Below are 20,365 nucleotides of genomic sequence, written 5' to 3' on the forward strand. Positions count from 1 at the left end.
TCTTTGGGGCCAGTTGACAGAAAATTAAAGGGCCAAACGAGGTTTTCCCCACATATCCACCCTCCATTATGTATCGTGAGTAAATAAAATCCTGTTGTATTGGACCCTGCCTCCACACCCTTTCCAAACTGATGAACTTTAGCACTTGGGTCCATTCCAAACCCAGAGAACTCAGTTCCCCAACCCCAGGCATCACCCAGACCCCAACATCTGGTATCCCTGGTCAGGCTTGGGTTTATACTAGGCAATAGTCAGCTTGGCTTTTTCTATGTGGTTACTATGCCCAAACTTTATTTTTCTGCCTGCTGGCCCTGTTCCTATGTACTCTCCATCTCGCCAGCTCCCTGCGACACAGCCCTGCAGTTTTGGGAAGGCTGGATGCAGTAGGCACAGATTTTGAGCAGCTCCATTTATGGAGTTATTCCAAAAAGCTGCAAGTTTATTCAAGGTGTATGGTTTTGTTAAGAAATGCTGGTGAAAAATAGTGCCGCTGTTCTGAAAGTCACCCCAAAAATAAAAAGGCTGGTTAGTCCAGAATACCATCCACATCAATGAATGAATGCTGTCACAGCCAAGGCATCTATGGGACTATCAGGCTGCAGTCATATATGTTCTTACCTGAGAGTAAGTTCAACTGAACTCAATGGGACTTACTTTTGAGTAGACATAAATAAGATTTCACTGTACATCAATGGATACTGTAAATCTACACGATTACACCAGTGTAAGTGAAAGCATGATTATCAGAAGTGCTTATGACTGCACCATATATATTTTTTCAAATGTTATAAAATGAATGCAATCCGCACCTATAATGTGTTATATAAAAGATTATAGCTCATAACAAATTAGATAATATTGCTCTCTTGTGCCCTTTAACTGCTTAACACGCTCAAGAAAAAAATGGTTTTATTGAGCATTTCAAAATCTAACACACACACAAACATAAACAGCCAGGATGTCAGTGACAAATATCCACATGCTAAGAAGTTTAATATTTTGATAAGTCGTTTTATCAAAAAATAAATTATATCATAATTCTGCAATATAAGACTGATTTAAAAACAAAACAAAAACATAAACCTTACCCCTTAAGTTGAGATCCCAAGTTCATTTGATTCCATGTCATGCATTCAAGCTGTGAGGTCATTTGGTATAAATTGTCACTGTTACAAAAATATTTAAAGTTAGATCTAAAGTTATGTGATCCAGTTCAAATAATTTGTTTTAACTGAGAAGCAATATTCTTATTTTCTTCTTTAAAAAAAAAACATTTCGAAAATAAAGGTAAAGCAGTTTAAAGTAATTTATTGCTTTGCCAACATGGTGCTTATCTGTAAGGCTGAATTAAAAAGAAAGAAAAGAATAAAAAAAGAGGAGAATATCAGAGGAGAATATATCATACTACTTTCAGGGTAGCATTCAACTAAGTTTTATTTAGAATAGACTCACTGAAATTAATGAACAAGACTAAGGTCATTAATTTCAGTGGGTCTACTCAGGGTAACACTTAGTTGAATACTTCCCTTATAGTGCTTTTAAAATGTCCATAAAATATGATATAACAAAATTAGTTCTGCAAAGACGAAAAACATTACATGCAATTAATTTACAGTATTTATAGACCCATAACAGCAAATTATTGCTTTGGGGGAGCTGGGGTGGAATTCAGCATCATGCTCTTTTGATCTGAACCCCCCTCTCCTTTCCCATGTGATGTTCTCGGGGGTTCTCCAGGATCCCTCCTCGTCAACTTTTAGGGGTGTGGGGGTATGGAGGAGGAGAGGAAGGAAAGCCCTATAATGCAAGCAGAAGGCCTTCTGTAGGGCTTCCGCTGATGGGGCTTGTTAGCTCAGTTCCACCTATATTTTTTTACTCTTCAATGAAGACTGCAATAGTTAATTAACTGAAACAGCTATAGGGATAGGTGATTAATATTGCTTCATAAAGTAACTTGACTCCAAGTAAAAAAAAACATAAGAACCTGAACTTCAAACTGGGCTCCACCAGCTATGAAGTTTGTGAACACAAATGCTTTTTATTGTTTCATTTTTATTATTATTAAAATATTCTTAGAAAACATCACCTTAATGTTATTAATATAATATCTGGGGACTATTCTTTGAGTGTTGACGTGGGCAAAAGGTGGTATGTAAATGTTTCTATTTTTAAAAAGGAGAACTAAAATAGCTGCAAGACCCATTACATGATTGTCATTGGACACTTCCACCCCATAACAGCATGTTAGTACTGTAGTGATCCAAGCAAATACTTACTGCACATAGGTGCCAACTCCCTGAGGCCCTGGTGCCCAAGCACCCAAGCACACACCTACAAATTTTGGTTCTATGGTCATGCATGCTGCATGGGCACCCACAGACCCAGTTACCCACAGTCGCAGGGCCACGCTGGTACTCCTGTTACTGCATAGTTCTTTCAGAGGACTAATTATTACATGAAAATGCTCCCATTTCCTTGGAGCTCTTAGGAGAAAAGTACTTTGGCTACCTCATGAGAAGAGAAGACTCCCTGCAAAAGACCCTGATGTTGGGAAAGATTGAGAGCACAAGGAGAAGGGGACAACAGAGGACGAGATGGTTGGACAGTGTTGTTGAAGCTACCAGCATGAGTTTGACCAAACTGCGGGAGGCAGTGGAAGACAGGAGTGCCTGGCGTGCTCTGGTCCATGGGGTCACGGAGAGTCAGATACGACTAAACGACTGAACAACAACAACAACAACAACAACAACTAGCTAAGATCAACTTTTTTACAAGTTGCTAAAGGAACCTTCCTGGTGAAGGAAAAGAAGTTACCTTCCTTGATTCTCTTTCATACTTGCATCAGGGGTAAGACAACATAAAGTCCCAGGGCCATATCAGGCACCCCAAGGCTTTCTTGCAGCCTGCACATAGCCCTGCTCTGCTATCAGGCATCCATTTGCCCCTGTTCTTTGTTATCAGAAAACATTATTCTGGGGAAAGTCTTGGTGTGCTGGCCATTCACTGTGAATTTTGAGATACAGATAGATAGAGGTAGAGATAGATACACACAAACACACACACCACTATAAATCGGCAAACCTTTATAAATTTAATTAGAACTAATTTCACTCAAATATATATTTTTTATACCATTTTCTCTTCAGATTTCACTGGACCACTTTTAATATACACCCTTAGAAGCAAATAAATAAAGTTAAATGACTTCAGCTGCGAAGTATGCATAATATCATTTGTCATTACCGCTGAATACTATTATTCATGAGATTGTCTAAACTGCTATTATGTGACTACAATGTCCTGCATATCAGCTCAGAAATTGTTAAGACTCTCCTGCAGTTTCCCCATTTGCAACAGCAGCTCGTGCTGGTCTGTGCCACTACATTTTGCAATTCCATGAATTCTTCCTGTAATGCTGATGTAATTAATTCCTCCAGGGCCCTGATTTTTATTAGAAGCGCCAGACCTCTGCATTTACAGCAGGAGATTTTCCTTTAACTTTATTTCATTTGACAGTTCATTTATAAGGGCCTCCTCCACAAGATCTCCTTTTTTCCTTCATTTGCTTTTTCATCAAGTAATACACTTACTCATCTTGTCACCAGCAGAAAGCCACTCAGGTTGCCAGGTCCAATGACTTGTATGTATATTTTTATGAGTTACGCTGAATGGAGATTTCTGCTAGGGCAGCGTTTTCATCTTGCAGTGCTGTAGTGACAGGAGTAGCCAGACCATATGCAATTTTTGCTTGAATGAAAAACCCATTTTTATATATGTAGATACAGGAGAAGGCAATTGCCAAAAGGATTTAGAAATCAGGACAATTTTTGAACTCAGGCACAGGTTGCAGTATCTTAAGAACCTAAGCAGAAGCCTGCTAGATCAAAGCAGGGATCCATTTAGTCCAGCATACAGCTTCCCACAGAGGCTAACCAGATACCCACTGGGAAACCACAAATAAGTCATGAAGGAAGGCAATACATCTCAAACTGTTGCTTATGAACAAGCAGGTTCCAGGTAGCCATCATAACTAATAACCATTGATAGAAAGACTCATGGAGCAAAATCAGTCTTACTGCCTTTCAAAGCCATCTAACCTAACAGTTGCCACCAAATTAAATAGCAGTGAGTTCTATACATTAATTATGCTTTTGTGGAGTATCTAGTTTCTCTAAAATCTGCTGTAAAATACTTTCATTGAGTAACCTCAAATTCTGGTGTTACAGTAGGGGAAAAACTGCTCCCTATCCACTTTGAGAACGCTATTCATGGTTTTATATCAGGACCTCCCTTGCTCACATTTTTCTAAACTAAAAAACCTAAAATGTTTAAACCTTTCCTCATTTGGAAGCTGCTCCTAACTCCTTGGTCATTTTAGTTGCCCTTCTTTTGCACTTTTCCTAGTTCTACAATATTATAGATCCATGCTATTGACTCTAGCTAAGCGTTCAGTATTCTGTCATTATAAAACCTGAAAGTTCTGTTTGTCATGCAGTCAGGACAACTTGTACAGTATCTACTTTGTATGGAGAAGCAACTAGTGAGGGGTATAATCTGACCAAATGTTTGTTTGTTTATTACACAAATTTATAGGCTGCTTCACAGTTTAAAGCCAGCTATGCATTGAACATGGTAAAAACTGAGCAAAACACAGATATGGATGCTCTAAGAAAAATAAAATCAATTCAATGAACTCTAAAAACAAGAAAACAGACCATGCAAATTCTAAAAAACAGTGAGAAACAATTGCATCAGATATAAAACTGATCTTCCAAAAATTGCTGGATGGAAAATCTTGAAAATTCTCATGAAGAATGGATAAGTTATATACCAGTTTTTGCACTACAGCCTTCACACTGTTTGTAACTTTTTTGTGCCTATCCAAAACATTCATTAAATTTACCCTGTTGGCAGTTTAGATTGTGTCGAAAATTGAACAGTATTGTGCCTTTTGCCAGTTTAGTGAAAATCCAGTGTGTATTGCTTAAGTGGTGATTTGAGGGTCCACCCAGCCCCCTCCAGGGTTGAAGCACAATGTCAATAAACCCTACTGGGTAGGATCAGGGCTCCCAAAAGCCTCATGTTGTCCTGTCACTCTGTTGTTGTTTTTCTTCTATACTTTTCTGAACTCTTAGCTTTATATTTTTCTATAACTCCTTGTTTCTCTAGTCTGTGGACTTTGCAAGAAGTGAGGCTGTGCAAACTGGTTCCTGCAGAGCATTGAAGAACTCTGGATTGTTTGTTAAAGCACAGCAGTGGAGGATTAAAAAAAAAAGTTTAAAGCATCATTGACTTTTTAAAAATCCTGTGTTGCTCTGCTTTAACACACACATAAAAACAGAGCTTCATGCTTAAGGTCTGTTGGAGGACACAAGCAAGTCCTGGATTTATTTATTTTTAAATGTACAAGGAAGAATATGCAATACTTGGCCACCTATTAATTATTTTAAGGTACAAAAGAGCAAAAAACAAACCTCTCTCCCTTTGCTGAAAACATAATGTTAATATGAATAATGGAGTCCAAATGGCCTAATAAAGATATTGCCCTAATACAGTTTTTATAGAGGAAAGCTCCTGACAAAAGCCCCTTGACCAATATGTCTGAATTTTGACAGACTTAAATTTGTTCCTGTAAATTTCATCCACTTTGGACAAAAGGGGGGAAAGGAAATCACAATTTTTAAATTCCTGATTATGATGAATGGGGACCAGAAATAATTGTTTTATGCAGAATGGCTCAGAACTCAAAGCAGAGATCAAAACTTGATAGAGCACAGAGCAGGGGTGCCAACTTGAATAAACTATTGGGGGACCCAGGTAACCCCTGCCCCACATAATTGATCATAAGACGTGGAGCATGCACACCATTTGAATGGCAATTCCGTTCAACTTGGGGGGGGAGTTGGCCCCCTCAAATATTTTATTGGGGGGAGCCAAAGGGACCTTGTTGCTAGGAGTTGGCTCCTATGGCACAGACTGAATGAAAAAAAGATCAGCTTTTTTTTTTAATGCACAAATACTAGGCCAGTATTGGGTCTTATGCACACATCCCTAACCACACACACCACACCACAAACAAGCAGTGTAGCAGACCTCTTTGTTTCCATGATGGGAAGGACCCTGTGGGCACATGCAATGTCTCTGTGGATGCATGTTCACCCACTGGTGCCACATTGGTCACCCTTAAACTAAGGACAAGTATTGTGGCACATGGCTGTGTAATTGATTGAAGCCTGCCTCCCAGAAGAAAAAACAGCTGCTGTTGAAGTGAGCAGGCTGTGAAGTGGAAGGCAATGCACAGGGGTGTAAATGCTGCAATTGTGCAGACTCATTAACATACATAATATAACCCTAAGACTGCAATTTGAAGAGAAGAGTTTCTGAATGGCTAATGCACAGTAACTGATTACAACAGAGCACCTGCGGATACATGTATGGAAAAATAACAAATAAGATAGTGTCAATGCAACCTCAGGTCACTTCTACAGGAGGACCTTTGCCTTAGAAGATACCTCTTCTGACCAGGATGATCAGATTATTCCCCTGACTGTGCAATTAATCTATTTAGAAGTTAGGCCCATTAAATAAATTGGGAGTTGCTCCCAGGTAAGTGTGTATGCAGCCCAAATATGCTGTTGCTAGTTTCTGTTTCTACTCCAGTCATTCATGACAATGAACCAGAATAGAAGCCTGGAAGATCCAGAGAATGAGTGAGTGAGGAAATAAATAAATACTGTTTCTGATTTATTAGGGAGCAGAAAATAATTCCATGAGGCCCTCTATGATGGCTAGAAGAACTTCTGTCATATAACATAGTGTTGTGAGTGGTTGAGGGCTTAGGCTGTATGCCTGAGTGCCTTCTAATTCCTGGATGCAGCTGGAATAGCCAGGCCAGCTTCTTGGTAATGCCTCACCAAGCATGTGGGTAGGCCTCCCCTCCCTCAACTGGCTGGTAGTTAGAAGGACAAAAGCCAGAGTTTTGTGAGAGAGAGCTGGGCTAGAAGCAGGAGGCAGGCAGAAGCCTGAGAGGGAGAGACATACTTGATATCTGCTTGAATCCAAGGCTGTGACTATGGGAGACACAAGATCTTCTTGGGGCATTAATGCTGTGAGCCCCTCCATTGTAGGCTCAGGTTGAATATATGTGTAAATAAACCATATATCATAAAGACACCACAGTCTCCGCTGTCCCTCATTACGAGGAAACCGAACCCTGGGTCAGTGCCTGCAACCCCTGGAATCTTGCGCCACACATAGATTGGGATGGCACACAACAATATTCAAATCTCATTAAAATTGGCTTACATATCAACATGCAATAGAATACATTTTTTGAACCAATGAATCTATTCAAATATCTGCTTTAAATGAGTCTGAAGTACTAGAACTAATTGGAAATAATTGGATTGTTTCAATTATTATGAACTGAACCTCCTAAGCCACTGCAAAGAAAGTACTACAAAAGTCAGTCTTCCCTTCCAGAGATGGTTTGAAAATGAAGTAGGGGGAGGGGAAGACATTCATACAACAGGGATTAATGTCCGTTGGAGTGAAATAAAAGGAAGTTAACTTTAAGCAAAAAAAGGGGGGGACTTAAAAGGAAACCAGTAGTAGATCATATAGAGTTTGTTTTGGCCTGTACTGCTGCCTACGAGTTCTTGACCTTGGTGCAGAAAGAGCTATAATCTGCGCTGCGACTCCTCCACTCTTAAAGTCTTTGTAAGTGTGACTCATAGTAAATTTTCAGCATTAAACATGTTTACTACATCAAACTGCATCAAACTGATACAGAAAAGTTCACAATGTCATTTTAATAGATCCGCAACTGTTGGATATCTAATGCATGTTTGGAGTCGGTGTTTCTTTGCCTTCTGCGCCTGACCATCAAACACCAAAACAACGTTCTTGAAAAACAGATATTACCGGTATGTTGCAGCTAGGGTTGCCAAGTCAACAATGAGGAGATTCCTGTCTGTTAAGGGTTATATAGAAGGAATGAATATATTTTTCCAGATACAGCTTTCCTACTTAACAGTTCTGCTATGACAGGAGAAGCTGTATTTGGGCAAATTCCCCTTTTCAAATATTTCAATCATGCAGCATAATCCCATGCAAGTTTTTCAGACTCGCTCAGTTCAATTCATAAACTGTGTATACACGTAGCCTTTCAGACATAAGGGCTTGTTTCTTCACAGTGTGCTTTTGTACGTAATGGTTTGCAATTGTACACAATAACTTCCTCTAAGGCAGCAGCTAATATCTGTGTTGACTATGCACACCGGTGGGCATGTTTTCCAACTAGTGCACACTGGTGTTCTCTAGACCCCTCTCCTCAATTAGTATGTCCACTGAGTTCAGATACTTTTCGCCCTTTCAAAAGAGAGAGGTGGAAACTGGTGTGCTGATACACTAGTATTCAGAAGTATACAGAGGTGAGTAAGTCACTGTACTGTTTCCTGTTTTACTTATTTCGTTCATTGACAAGTTAAACATGGTGAGGGGGGGGGTGGCACAGCCCTGCAATGTCAGTAGGTCTGCCCCAGTAGGAGGTGACCTGACAAAGCACTCTCCTCTGTACACACGTCTGCAGCAAGCACTTGAGAAGTGCATGCTAGGCACAAAGCAGATTACAACGGTTTCAGCAAAATTTGCTTTGGATTGGCAAATAGTGCAGGATGGGGATGGCATTGGGATGATGTCATGCATACAGCACTCCAAAAAGGCACCTGCATCCAGCACTGGCTGCACGTTATCACACAGTGTGTATACACACTCATAGATAAAGGAGCTATCCTGGCAACTGTTCTTGCTACAAGGAAGAAACATTTACTAAAACAAAAGCAGGACACACACACAAAAAAGTCCACCATAATATTTGTACTGCGAAAAGTTATAGGATTCTGGTAGGAAGCTAGGGACATGCACAGATTGGAAATAAAGCTTCCTTGAAAAAGGAGAGAGAGAAAACGGCATGGTGCATCTGCAGCAGCACAACTCAACACCTTCCAGCAGTTTTATTAAAGTGCTAACCAAGTCAGTAAGTGCTATGGCTTTTTGATAGTTATTGAAAAGTACAAAAGTACTTTCACCCTATGCTTTTGGGTGCTTTGACGGAACTGTTTTTAGAAGTTGTTTCTTTGGCCATGGATGGATCAAGCTGTTAAATGGAGGGACACTGCGTGATACAGATTTGAACAGCTATGCTCATGTTATAAACTGCAAAATGTATCTGCTTAGTACATAATCTGGTTGCTTTGTCAGAATTATGAGAACATCAGCGTTAAATAATGTTTAGTCCACAGTTGCAAACAAAGTTATGGAAACACACTGTAAATGATATTTTAAACCTCAGAAACAAACAAAAAATGGTATAAATTGGGACTCTAAAGATCAGATTTTTAAACAGGTCCTTGTCCACAGTACTAGGGCTCCAGATGTGCAGATGCACACACCAAGCTATGGTATCCCCATTTCCTGCTTCTTAGCAACATATGCACAGAGCTGTCATGCCCATTGGTATAGTGGAGCAGGAACACAGGGGAGCAAAGCTCTGATACTTCTCTGCATAGAAAGAGCAGTGGTGTAATATGCCAGGACTTCATTTGCCAGAGTTGTAAGGGGTTTTTTTGGGGGGGGGGGGTGGAGGACAGAATGGAAAGGCTCACCCAGTGACTAGCTCAAGTTCACTCAGTGAGTTTGATGTCTGAATGGAGATGTGAACCTAGGTCTCTCCAGCCCAAATCCAACACGCAAACCAGTACACACACACCCATTGCCAGATCCCTATTCTATGACTGCCATAGCTGATCTTAATAAAATGGGTTTTATACTATGTACTGTTGCTCTTTGGTGGGGTGGAGGCATATCAACAAGCTGCTGCATTTTTGCATTTTCCTCAGGGAGTGTGGCTGTGGGAACTCCTGCACTTCAAAATGTACTGCTACTTGTTATGCCATGGCCTTCAAAATGGAAATAATGGAAGCATCAGAGTAAGGACATGATGTAAGTGAGTGGAAGCACACCACTTTCTTGCTTAGGAACCAAATCTTCTGGAGCCTGCACCCCACTCCTTTGCCGCTGGGCATTCTGCAGTGTCTTGGCATCGAGGAGTTTTCCATAGGAGGGTGGTTCTGGTCCAAAGAGGGCTCCTGTGCAGCTCAGAAGGCTTACTACCCAGTTTGATCAACAGGACTACTATCTCTAAAATAATTAAAGTTATCTTATTGAAATTCTAGCTGTTATTAAGTCAGCAGAATGAAGTATTATTATTTTTTCATAAACAAGTTACTGTGGTCACTGACAGGAATTGTGCTCAGTGAGTCTTGCCAGCCAGTCATTAAATATTATTAATTGTGCTTCCAAAGATAGTTTCCTTGAGAAATGTAGTCATTTCAGTTTCTCAGAGTTTGCTCCTCAGTTTTCATACTGAGTATCTTCAGATCTACCACAATGGGAAGGCAAAACTAAACAAATTCTCAAATGGATGAAGAAGTAGGTTAAGGCGGTAGAGGCATTTTGAAAACATGCATATTTGGTTTGAAATAGTAAGTCCCATTGAAGTGGTTCCTATGGAGCACCATCTTGACTTGTAGTACCGGGGTGTAAGCAAGGGGAGAGAGGTGGCGGCCCCTCAACCAATCCAACCGGAAGGCCAGCTTATGAAGAAAGTAGTTTGCAGAAGGCTGATGCCATAGCGAGGCCTTTGAAGTCAGCAAATCATGGTTCTGCAAGAAACTCTTGGGCAACCTGAAGCAGAAAACCGCGCGGACTATGTGCGAGGCCAATCAGGTGAGAGATGCATTACTTGGGCAGAAAAGAGCTACCCTTAATCCGACAATAATGAATGGGACATAGAATCTAGGGAGCCTATTAGAGCCGAAGTCTTGGCTACACAATGCATCTCTTTCCGCTTCGTTTGCTGCCGCATTGCTTCTGGCACCGGCCGGTGAGCGACAAACAGAGCCTAGAGGATACTTTGTTCGGTTCCGCTAACGGCTGACACCCCAGCCCTGCTCCACTCGGATCTCACTCATTAAGCTTAATGAAGCAAGCGCAACGCTCGGCTCCACGACTCCTGCACAGCAACACCTCCGAAGGTGGAGAGGCGCTCAGGTCCGTGCTCCCCTCCCCGCCCCACCTTGGCCCTCCTTACAGAACCCTTGTGGGGTTTCGCGGGGCGGAGACCTTTGCTCTGCCCTGATCTGAAATAATGTAAGAGGCACAGGAGTCTCCGCAGTCCCGATTTACTGGAACCATGTTCAGGAGGTTACCCGACGCAGGCAGACTTGGGAGCAGTCTCCTTTAGAAACAGTGGAACTGACTGCTAAACACACCCAGCAAAGAAAGAAATCGTGGTGTCCCACAGAGGTGCGCATTGCGCAGAGGAGATTTGCTCCCCACGGTTATTCCTGTGCAACATCTCTCTCTCTCTCTCTCTCTCTCTCTCTCTCTCTCTCTCTCTCTCTCTCTCTCTCTCTCTCTCTCCATCCATCCATCCGATCCATGCATCCCTTTTTTCCCGCGTCTCCTCCTTCAGTTACTTCAAGTCAGGCTCACTAGCAAAGGGGCTTCTAGAACTGAGCGGCACAATATCAATCAGTAGAGTTAGAACGAAAGTCCGCGCCGCTCTCCTTTGCAGGAGTACATTGTTTTTGCGCCGCACGTTTCTTAGCAGCTCCCTAGACATGGGACTGCTTCCAAGTTCACCAAAAGTTGAAGCATAGGTGGGAGAGAGCGGAGTGGAGGGTTTTGTTCGGGCTCCTAAACAAGCTCAAAACAAACTTAAAAGGTGCTTCGCTCTTCTCCCCTCGGCCCCGGGCCCGCTCCACCATCGCTTCAAAGCAAAGGGCAAGAGCTACCGGTCCCAAGGCAAAGGGTAGCAGATGGGGGTTGTTTTGTTTTTTAAACGCCTGCTGGAGAGGCCACAAAGCTAAGCCCGGATAGAATGGAAAGGGACGGTTTTGTTTAAAATCAACACAGTGTGGATGGCCTTGAGCGAGTTACGTTTTCAACCTCGGTTCCCCCATCGGCAGGGAAAGGAGAGGGGAAAGAAAAAGCTACCAACATCTCCTGTAGTGATGTTATTTCAGGTACTGCATCCCGCATCCGACTTTGAAAAAATGAGAATATTATTTTGCTGTGAAACCCCGCAGTTTGGTCTTTTTTCTCACAGTTGGTATCCATCTCTGGTAAGAAGCCGTTTGCGCTGATTAAACTTTACATCCCCAGAATTCCGGAATGCTGCCTATCTCAGGGACGCCTTGACATTTTGAAGTGGCTCCTATTTGGTCCTGCCATTCTGCGGTGGTGGAAAGGAACACACCCGGGTAACTCCCTTCCTCCTTTCTGTCAGAGAGATGGACTTTTGCCACAGACCAGAATGGAGAAAAATTAAGGAGCGCATCCTTTCCTTCGGCTTACTAATTAACAAATGAACGAGCTCCTTAATTTTCCATATCACTGACAGACCAGGCACCCAGCACAGTTAAATTGAGTAATACTTCTGTGTCCGGCCACATTGGTCCCATAAACTTCAGTGGACCCTAAACTGAACTTGCTTCCAAGGTCCTAGTAAACTGGACTGTGAGAAAAGGGTTGAGTTCCTTTCTAGATCTGAATGCAGCTTTATCAAGGCCTTGGATGAAACACAGAATAAACCCAGTTGTTCCAGGCTTAGCACCAAATACAAGTAATTAATGCTCTATACAAAATACACCCATTTTGTGTCAGAAACCATTTTTTTAAACTGAAGAGGTTGGCTGGTTAATTGGGACATGAAAGCTTGGGCTACCATAAATTTATTCATCTTTAAGGTGCAACAAGATTCTTTTTTTGCTTTTGCTGCATTGTATTATCAAGACTAAATCCGCTTTAAATGATAGCCACTGTTAACAAATATGGGCCTAGAGTCACAAAATCCTTTCAATGAGAATTTAATGGGTTTGTTGGAAGGAAAGGTGGGATAGAAATCTATGAATTTAATTTTTAAAAAATTGCAACAAGAGTGGAGTAATTTAAAATAACAAAAATAGATACGGTGTTTGTTTCATTTATCTACCACCCTAGAATCAAGGATAGAAACCGCAAGGGAATAGATTTTGGCCAAACATTAGGAGACACTTTCAAACTGCAAAAGGCTGTTCCATAGTGGATGAGACTGCCTCCGGTTGTGATGGGCTCTTCTTCCCTGGAGGTGCTTAAAGCAAATGCTGGAGGACAGTCTGTCAGGGATTCTGGTAAGGAAAGGCATTGCAGATCCTGCATTAATCCAGGGGCTTGGGCTAGGTGCTATCCAATGTACCTTCCAATAACATTGCCACATCATATATATTTTTAATAACAAACAAATATGAGCATCTAAGAGCAACACGGTTTTCTGTCCTTGCATTTTAATATTTACGGCTATATTTTGTCAACTTTAATTCTCTGAAAGGAGAATTAGAGACATGCTAAAGTAAGATGTTCCTCATGTTATTGGAGGCCTAAATATGAGAGTTTTGTATAAATAAAGTCTGGTGGGGTGAAGAAGAAAGGAGGAGGTATGGGACAGCAATTCAACTTTGGAGGCATTTGCACCAACAATAAAGCTGTTTTGCCAATATGTGGGAGGTGAACTGTACACAAGAGAACTGGAAGATGAAGAGACCAGAACTAAAGGCTTTGTACCTGTTGTATGGGGTCCTCAGGAGCAAAGCCTGGCTGCCCGTGCAACTGTCCGTCGGGGTGTGGCAGCCATAAACAGGAGGAGGCACCGAATATTGCTGGTCACCTGCAGACAAACCATAGAGAAGTTACTACCCCATAGCAGGGCTGATTTCCATGCTCAGAAGTGTTAATGTCACATCCTGTAAGCTAGAGGAAGGGCTTTTTCTCATGCTCAGGGGTCGATGGGGGCAGGGGGCACCTGAGTCTCCAATAATTTGGAACCGATAATTATTTCCATTTTCAGTAGATATTTCATCATTGAGTAGAACAGAGCTAATGCCTATAGTTATTTCTAAGCTGTGTAGCCATTGACAAAAATCTTATGGAAAACAGGCAAACACTTTGTTTTTGCAAGTGTTCCGTCGGATCCCCAGTTCTGTGTGAGCTATCGGATGATAAAACCTTCAAATCTCCCTTCAACCATAAACCTGCAAAGTGCTTTTTTCTGAGCCTCCCATTTGTCACATGGAAGTAAGACCATAGGAAGCTGCCCTATACCAATTCAGATAATTTATTAATCTAGTTCAGTATTGCCTATAACACTACATTGACTGGCAGTGTTCTCCAGGATTTCAGACAAGAGCCTTTCCCACCTCGACCTACAGAAGCAAGCCAGAGATTAAATTTGGGACTTTTTGTATGCAGCACGATTACTCTGGTGCAGGGGTCAGCAAACTTTTTCAGCAGGGGGCCTCGCCACTGTCCCTCAGACCTTGTGGGGGGCCAGACTATATTGGGGCGGGGGATGAACGAATTCCTATGCCCCACAAATAACCCAGAGATGCATTTTAAATAAAAGGACACATTCTACTCATGTAAAAACACGCTGATTCCTGGACCGTGCGCGGGCTGGGCTTAGAAGGCGATTGGGCCAGATCCGACCACCGGGCCTTAGTTTACCTACCGATGCTCTGGTGTATGCAGTAATACTGGTCAACTTTATATGGCTGTCCTGAACATAACTTTATTAGGAATTGCTCCCGGGTAATTGTGTACAGGATTGTAGCATTAAGACTTCTAACATTTGAAACACCTTTTGTAAATGCTAGGAGCATCATCCAAACAAAGGGCACTATCAAGCTTGAAATCCCAAGATGGTTTCAATGGGATCTGCTTGATTTTGACTGCTTTATGCCCTGAATATTTAGTCAATAATATCACAATAATGTCCACCCAGTAATATAATTCAATCATACAAACTAGAAGTGTCCACTTAGGCATGATAGGGCTTAGATTTTTGTCCATAAGCGTGTGTGTGTGTGTGTGTGTGTGTGTGTGTAAAAGTTGCACTTTCAATGAAACCTACTACTTATAGTGCACAAGCATATTTATTCAGAAGTAATCCTTACTGTATTCAATGCAGGTTGTTCCACTCTTAAACTGGAATAAATCCCACTGAACTCATTGAGACAATTAGGAGCAGTCAGGCCTAGCACTATTGAAGTCATATGAGCTTCAGAAAATCTACACTTGTCTATGATTAATGTACTTTTATGTGCACAGGACCACATTTGTGTTCCGTTATCAATGGCACAATCTCTGAGAAGGTATTTTGAATACCAACGGAGTTTTTATGGGTACACATAAGGGCAGACCACTGCCATCCTGATCATGATTATCAGTACCACTAACCTGTTCCCTACTTATTTGTCTCAAAACTACTTCCATTTGGTTCCTAGAAGCCTAAGTAGTTACCTAGAGACGTCTGCTGGACGATGGGATCCTCGTGCTTGAAGGAGTGGTTTGTAAACTGCGCTGCGTGGTGAGAGGGGGTGTGGCCATAACTTGGAGTCCCATCAAACGCCACCGTGCCGTAACCTGCCAAGAGAACAACATTGTCAAGAACCAGGAGTTGAATCGCCTGCCCTTGAACTTTCTCATGAAGCGGCTTCCTGCAAGAATGTCCCCACCCGGGGCAGGCAGGCGTCGAAAACCTGCAGCCCCCGCTGGTGGCTCCTTCCTTCGGGAAGAGAGAGCCTGCTCAATGAACCCAGATAAACCCACGGCGTGACCAAAATAGTTCTCTCTGTGTTTATGACTGTGGTGAGAGTCCATTCTAAATCTGGTCTTTGGGGCTGTTTGCGTCACTTTCTCCGTCATTCTTTAATTCCTGAATTAGCATCCGAGCTCGGCCTAGTGGAAGGTAACTCTTTCTTTCCATAAACATCAGCACACAGGCTGCTGGTGGCCAAGAACTGCTGAGGGGAATCATTGGGTGTTAAGAGATCCATTAACATCCGAGGCGCACGTCTAATTACTTTCCCCACGATGTGCCTCAATTCTCTTTTTGTAAAATGACGGCAGTGCCGCTTCTCTCTATCTCTCTGGGAGCAAGGAGGACTGAGTAGGACGCGCTCAGGCACGTGCTGCAGGAGCTGTGGGCAGGGGGGAGAATCGTACAGTTATAAGCACTTGTTTTTTAACGTTGATCTCAATGTGACTTGCTGCCAAGTCATAACGAGATCATAAGTTTGTTTACTTGGAAATGACTTGTGTTTGGGAATCTAGGTGCCAAGTAGGCTGTTGGGATGGCGAGGCTCAAAGGTTGTTGTCAAGACTAGTCAAGCCTGGGATCGATGCTTCGGTGGGAAATTAGGAGTCAGGCGTTTTGGCTACGCCTGGAAAGGGCAGGCCGGTCGCTTCTCGCAGTGAGCGATGCTTTCATTAATTCTTCCTCATATTTAAGAGAAAGTCCCCCGTCTGTTGAGCAAACTAGTCTGCCGTTTCACATGTAAAAGGTACCCTTTAATCTCGTTCTCTCTTAACTTCTCACTTATTTTATAAGATTAACTTTCTGAAGAGCCTGCAATAAAAATGGCAGGCCGTTAAATGAAAAATAGCCTCCTACTTTAAGCGAAAATTGCTCGCTCAAATAATAATAAACAGCCTATTTTTTAAAAAAACGGAGTGAATTCAGATGGAAACGGATCGCCTCTAGTGACCTCAGGGTGACACCGAATCGTAAATCAGGCTTTTGGACACCAACTTTCATTAATTACTTGGAGCCAGTTAAACAACTTCAGCTAAAAAGTAATTACAAAGCAATATTATCTTTGAGGCTTCTCGGCTCATCAGCATTTACCCCAAGACCAAAGAATGTTTAGTGTAGCCCTTATGAGATCTACCCTTGGTTTCCCAACCACACGTTATGTTGACTTAGAAATATATTTTAAACTCTATGCTTGCAAAGTTCTTAGGTATACTTAAAGACTAGCGTCTTCTCAACCCCCCCTCCCCGCCCTCTTTCAAGATCACCGTTTATTTCGAGAACACCAAACTGGCGGCAGGGGGGGGCAGGCAAGATTGTGCAAGGCACGCAGAGAAAGCAAGCACCGCTGCACACTTTTCTGTGACATGAGCTTTCCTAGGGCAACAGCCTACTTCGCTAGATGCATCTGGCGGACTCCTGAAGGAGTGACCGTTCTTTCAATAAGCAGTAGATCGGGGGTGATCATGATGGATGTTAGACAGAATGTGACAGAACTCGGGAGAGAAGGGCGAAAGGGAAATTCTTCCAGATCCCTCAGTGACAACCCAAATAAAAGCAGAAACACATAAAACAAAGAAGGTTCTGGTAGAAGACAATCTAGACCTCTATTGCTAAACACATATCTGTGTACTGAGAACAAACATCCTTAGCATGTTTACTCAGAAGTACTATTGATTTCCTAAACGTGATCCCTGGTAAACTTGCCCACGCTTCAACCATCCTTGACAGTGAAAACCCATTGAAATTCATTGGATGAAATCTGGAAGCCACCCGCGTTGGTTTATTCTGCCTGTGAACCGTTCTACGTACCGATTGGAACGGAACTTATGTTAATATTTGCAAATGTAGGTAATCGGAGTACCGGGCCCTTTTGCTTTAGTGTAAATAAGACCCGGAACGTGAAGGCATTTCCTTAAGAAGTAAATCTCACTGCTTTTAACGGAACTTGGCTCTAGAAAACAATGATTGGATCGTGGAATTAAGCTCTTGTTCTAAAGTGCAGTTGTGCTGGCCTCCTGGAGTGCCACATTGATGCCAATGGCGCTGATCCAGAAAAAAATTATCTACGCGGATTGCAATTTTTCTGCTTTAGGGTCTCAGCATAAAGTAGACTGGCGTACCTGCTTCCGGTATAAAGCGTTTGCAGTGGCTCCTATTCTTGCAAACTTTTACAGTGAGATTTTACGGTGAAATGGCTAGATTTGAATCGACCGGTTTCCACTAAAGTCAGCAGGACTAAAAGCCGGTCCCGGTCCTGAACTTATTTCTGCTGAAGTGAGTCTAAAGGCCGCCTAGTTGGAAGCAAGTTTCTTTGTAGCACGATATTTCCTCAGCAAATGGTTTTCTCGAAAGCAGGAACCACTGTGCTCAACGGGGCTTAATCTCGAGCAAGTGCGCCTAGGGCTGCAGCTCCAGTATATCCTAGATCTGAATGTAAACGGGCTTAAATCACAGTGTTTACAGTGATATGGAATGGGCTGCATTCTTCTCTTGTCCTCTCTGGAAAACGCGCTTTCCTAAAGCGCTTTTGGTAACTGCCCTTCCCCACCCCTATCCCTGCCACAGGGGTGCAAAAATGTTTGGGCCTGAAGGGCGAGGCAGAGAGTTCCCTCCACAAGAAGCGAGGGAAGGTACCCAGCACTGTTTTCCCCTTGCCAGTTGGCCAGCGGTGGAGCAGGGAGCGGGAAGCGCCACTCCAAGGCTGCTGCGTGCGCCTGGCGCGTTCTGTTGCGCGCAGCCTTCCCTTTTTTTTCCCCGGCGCACGGACGGCGTTGACAGCCGGTGCCCAACCCTTGCACTTCCCTGCTGCAGCTGTCCCGGGCTTCTTTATCTCCGCTCATAACCCACAAAGCAAAGGTTTGCCTCCTCCCTTTCTCCCTCCTCTTTCCTTTTCAACTTTCCCCGAAGCATTGACACTTCAGATCTGTTCGTTACTCTTGGCCCAGCGTGCAACTTTATTGGGTGACCTTCACAATTCGACTCGGAGCAGAATGATGTTTTGGCCACATTTCCCGGTGTTGCCTGACCCACAGCTTCAGGAATGCGATAAGGGGGCTGAGTTCTGAACCAGCCCTCTGATAGCGAGAGCTCTTTAATTAGGTCTTTATCGGAGGCCGGGCTGATTAAAATGTGCTGAAAATAATTGAGATCTGGACATCTGGCGGAGAAGGCAAATCTTCTGAAGGGATACAATTGTTGGAGGAGCCCAGCTGCATGGAAGAATAGAAGCGACGGGGAGGGGGACGCGGACGGGGCAAGAGATTCAAAGCAGGAAGGTCCCCCCCCCCCCCAAGCCTTGGCAAAACCGTCAAGGTAGTATCTTTCCCACGCTGGAAAACTCGTCTGAAACCTAAACTTCAACCTTGACTGATTCAAAGCAAGAACATTATATTCGTGCCCAAAACATTGTTTGCCAGCTTCTCCAAATTCTTCTCAGCCACCCAATGAAACCTTGGTGTCCTGCCATAGTGCTCTCCCCTGCCCTCTCTTGCGTTCGCCTGTTTCAGCTAGAAAGACGCTGGTGGTTTGTTTTTATTCTGGATTATCGTTAACTTTCTTCTCTACAATTTTTTTAAAAAATCATACTCTTCCTCACCCTTGGTCTTGTGATGCAGTAATTAAAGCAAACCAGCATATTGTTATCACCAGCTTTCTCACTTTCGAGTATATAAAGATCGGGGATCTAAGTTTGAATCTAAGGTATCTGGACGAACCTGTCACTCATCAGGACCAGGACTCACGTTGCCAGGAAACCCATATTTATCAATGCGGCCTTTTGAAAATCAAAAGTATGGATATTTATTTTCTTCATATCAAAAAAGCAGTTATAAGAACTCGAATTCTTATTTTACAAGCATAACTGCCCTACCGAAGTAAATTATTTTCTTTCGCTATTCTGATTTAATATAATATATAGCCTCTGGCTTCTGACAGAATTACCGTGTCTCGGAGGTAGGGCGTATGGACAAAATGCACGCCTCCAAAAGCGATTTCTCATCACTAAACAAGGCGAGGAGAACTAATGCAATTGTGGAACTTCTATTTAGCACTTTTCAACAACACTAATCTGACTTATTAAAAACAGAATATAAAAGTTGCTGTTGATTAATGTGTCCACGGGAAAGCATGGATTTGGGATAAATTGTGCTAATTTCCCCTGCATTCTTTTAATGTTAACAATTACATTTATCCTGCTGTCATTCAAACTCTTTTCCTATATCTATACACTTCAGCTAATCTAGAAAGATTCTTTTGCAACAACTAACAAAAACTGACAACAAATATATTTCTGGTCTCACACACAAAAAGGTGTAAGAAGGGATGTGAATTTTAATCGACACATGATAAAGTGATATAATGCAAAACAATTCTAACTGCAATAAGAGAATTCCAAGGCAATGTTCTTCAAAAAAAATTACTGTATGTATTATATATGCATATATGTTCACAGGTATGTATGTGCATGCATACATACAGGGAGAAAGATACACGAAAAACATGCAATTGGATCAACATAGCAACAGAGGTTCTAATCTCTTATATCTGAGTTTGCTTATTTCCTTCTCCTTCCCAATCGATTTTCCTTTTGTGTTGTGTATTTTCAAATGGCAAGTCTTTGTCTGGGAGCCTTTTCTGAATGAGGAGTGGAATAAAAATAATATCTAAATGAAA

At 42.4% G+C, this 20,365-nt stretch overlaps 1 protein-coding gene and 1 long non-coding RNA gene across 4 annotated transcripts in view; both read right to left on the reverse strand.

Moving 5' to 3' along the window:
• LOC144327978 (uncharacterized) overlaps positions 1–20,365 on the reverse strand; it is a 78,013-nt gene that overhangs the window by 27,051 nt on the left and 30,597 nt on the right. The gene's annotated exons all lie outside the window — the stretch shown is intronic.
• Positions 1–20,365, reverse strand: part of WT1 (WT1 transcription factor) — a 51,962-nt gene that overhangs the window by 27,051 nt on the left and 4,546 nt on the right. For 2 of the 3 annotated variants that reach the window (XM_077929989.1, XM_077929987.1), the window contains exons 2-4: positions 15,400–15,522; positions 13,666–13,768; positions 1,089–1,166 (exon numbers count right to left, since the gene is read on the reverse strand). In XM_077929989.1, coding sequence (XP_077786115.1) covers positions 1,089–1,166; positions 13,666–13,768; positions 15,400–15,522 — 304 coding nt within the window. The remainder of the gene's footprint in view (positions 1–1,088; positions 1,167–13,665; positions 13,769–15,399; positions 15,523–20,365) is intronic. The other variant, XM_077929993.1, reaches the window with a different exon arrangement.

Source organism: Podarcis muralis, chromosome 1 (assembly GCF_964188315.1).
Source record: "Podarcis muralis chromosome 1, rPodMur119.hap1.1, whole genome shotgun sequence".
Lineage (NCBI taxonomy): Eukaryota > Metazoa > Chordata > Lepidosauria > Squamata > Lacertidae > Podarcis > Podarcis muralis.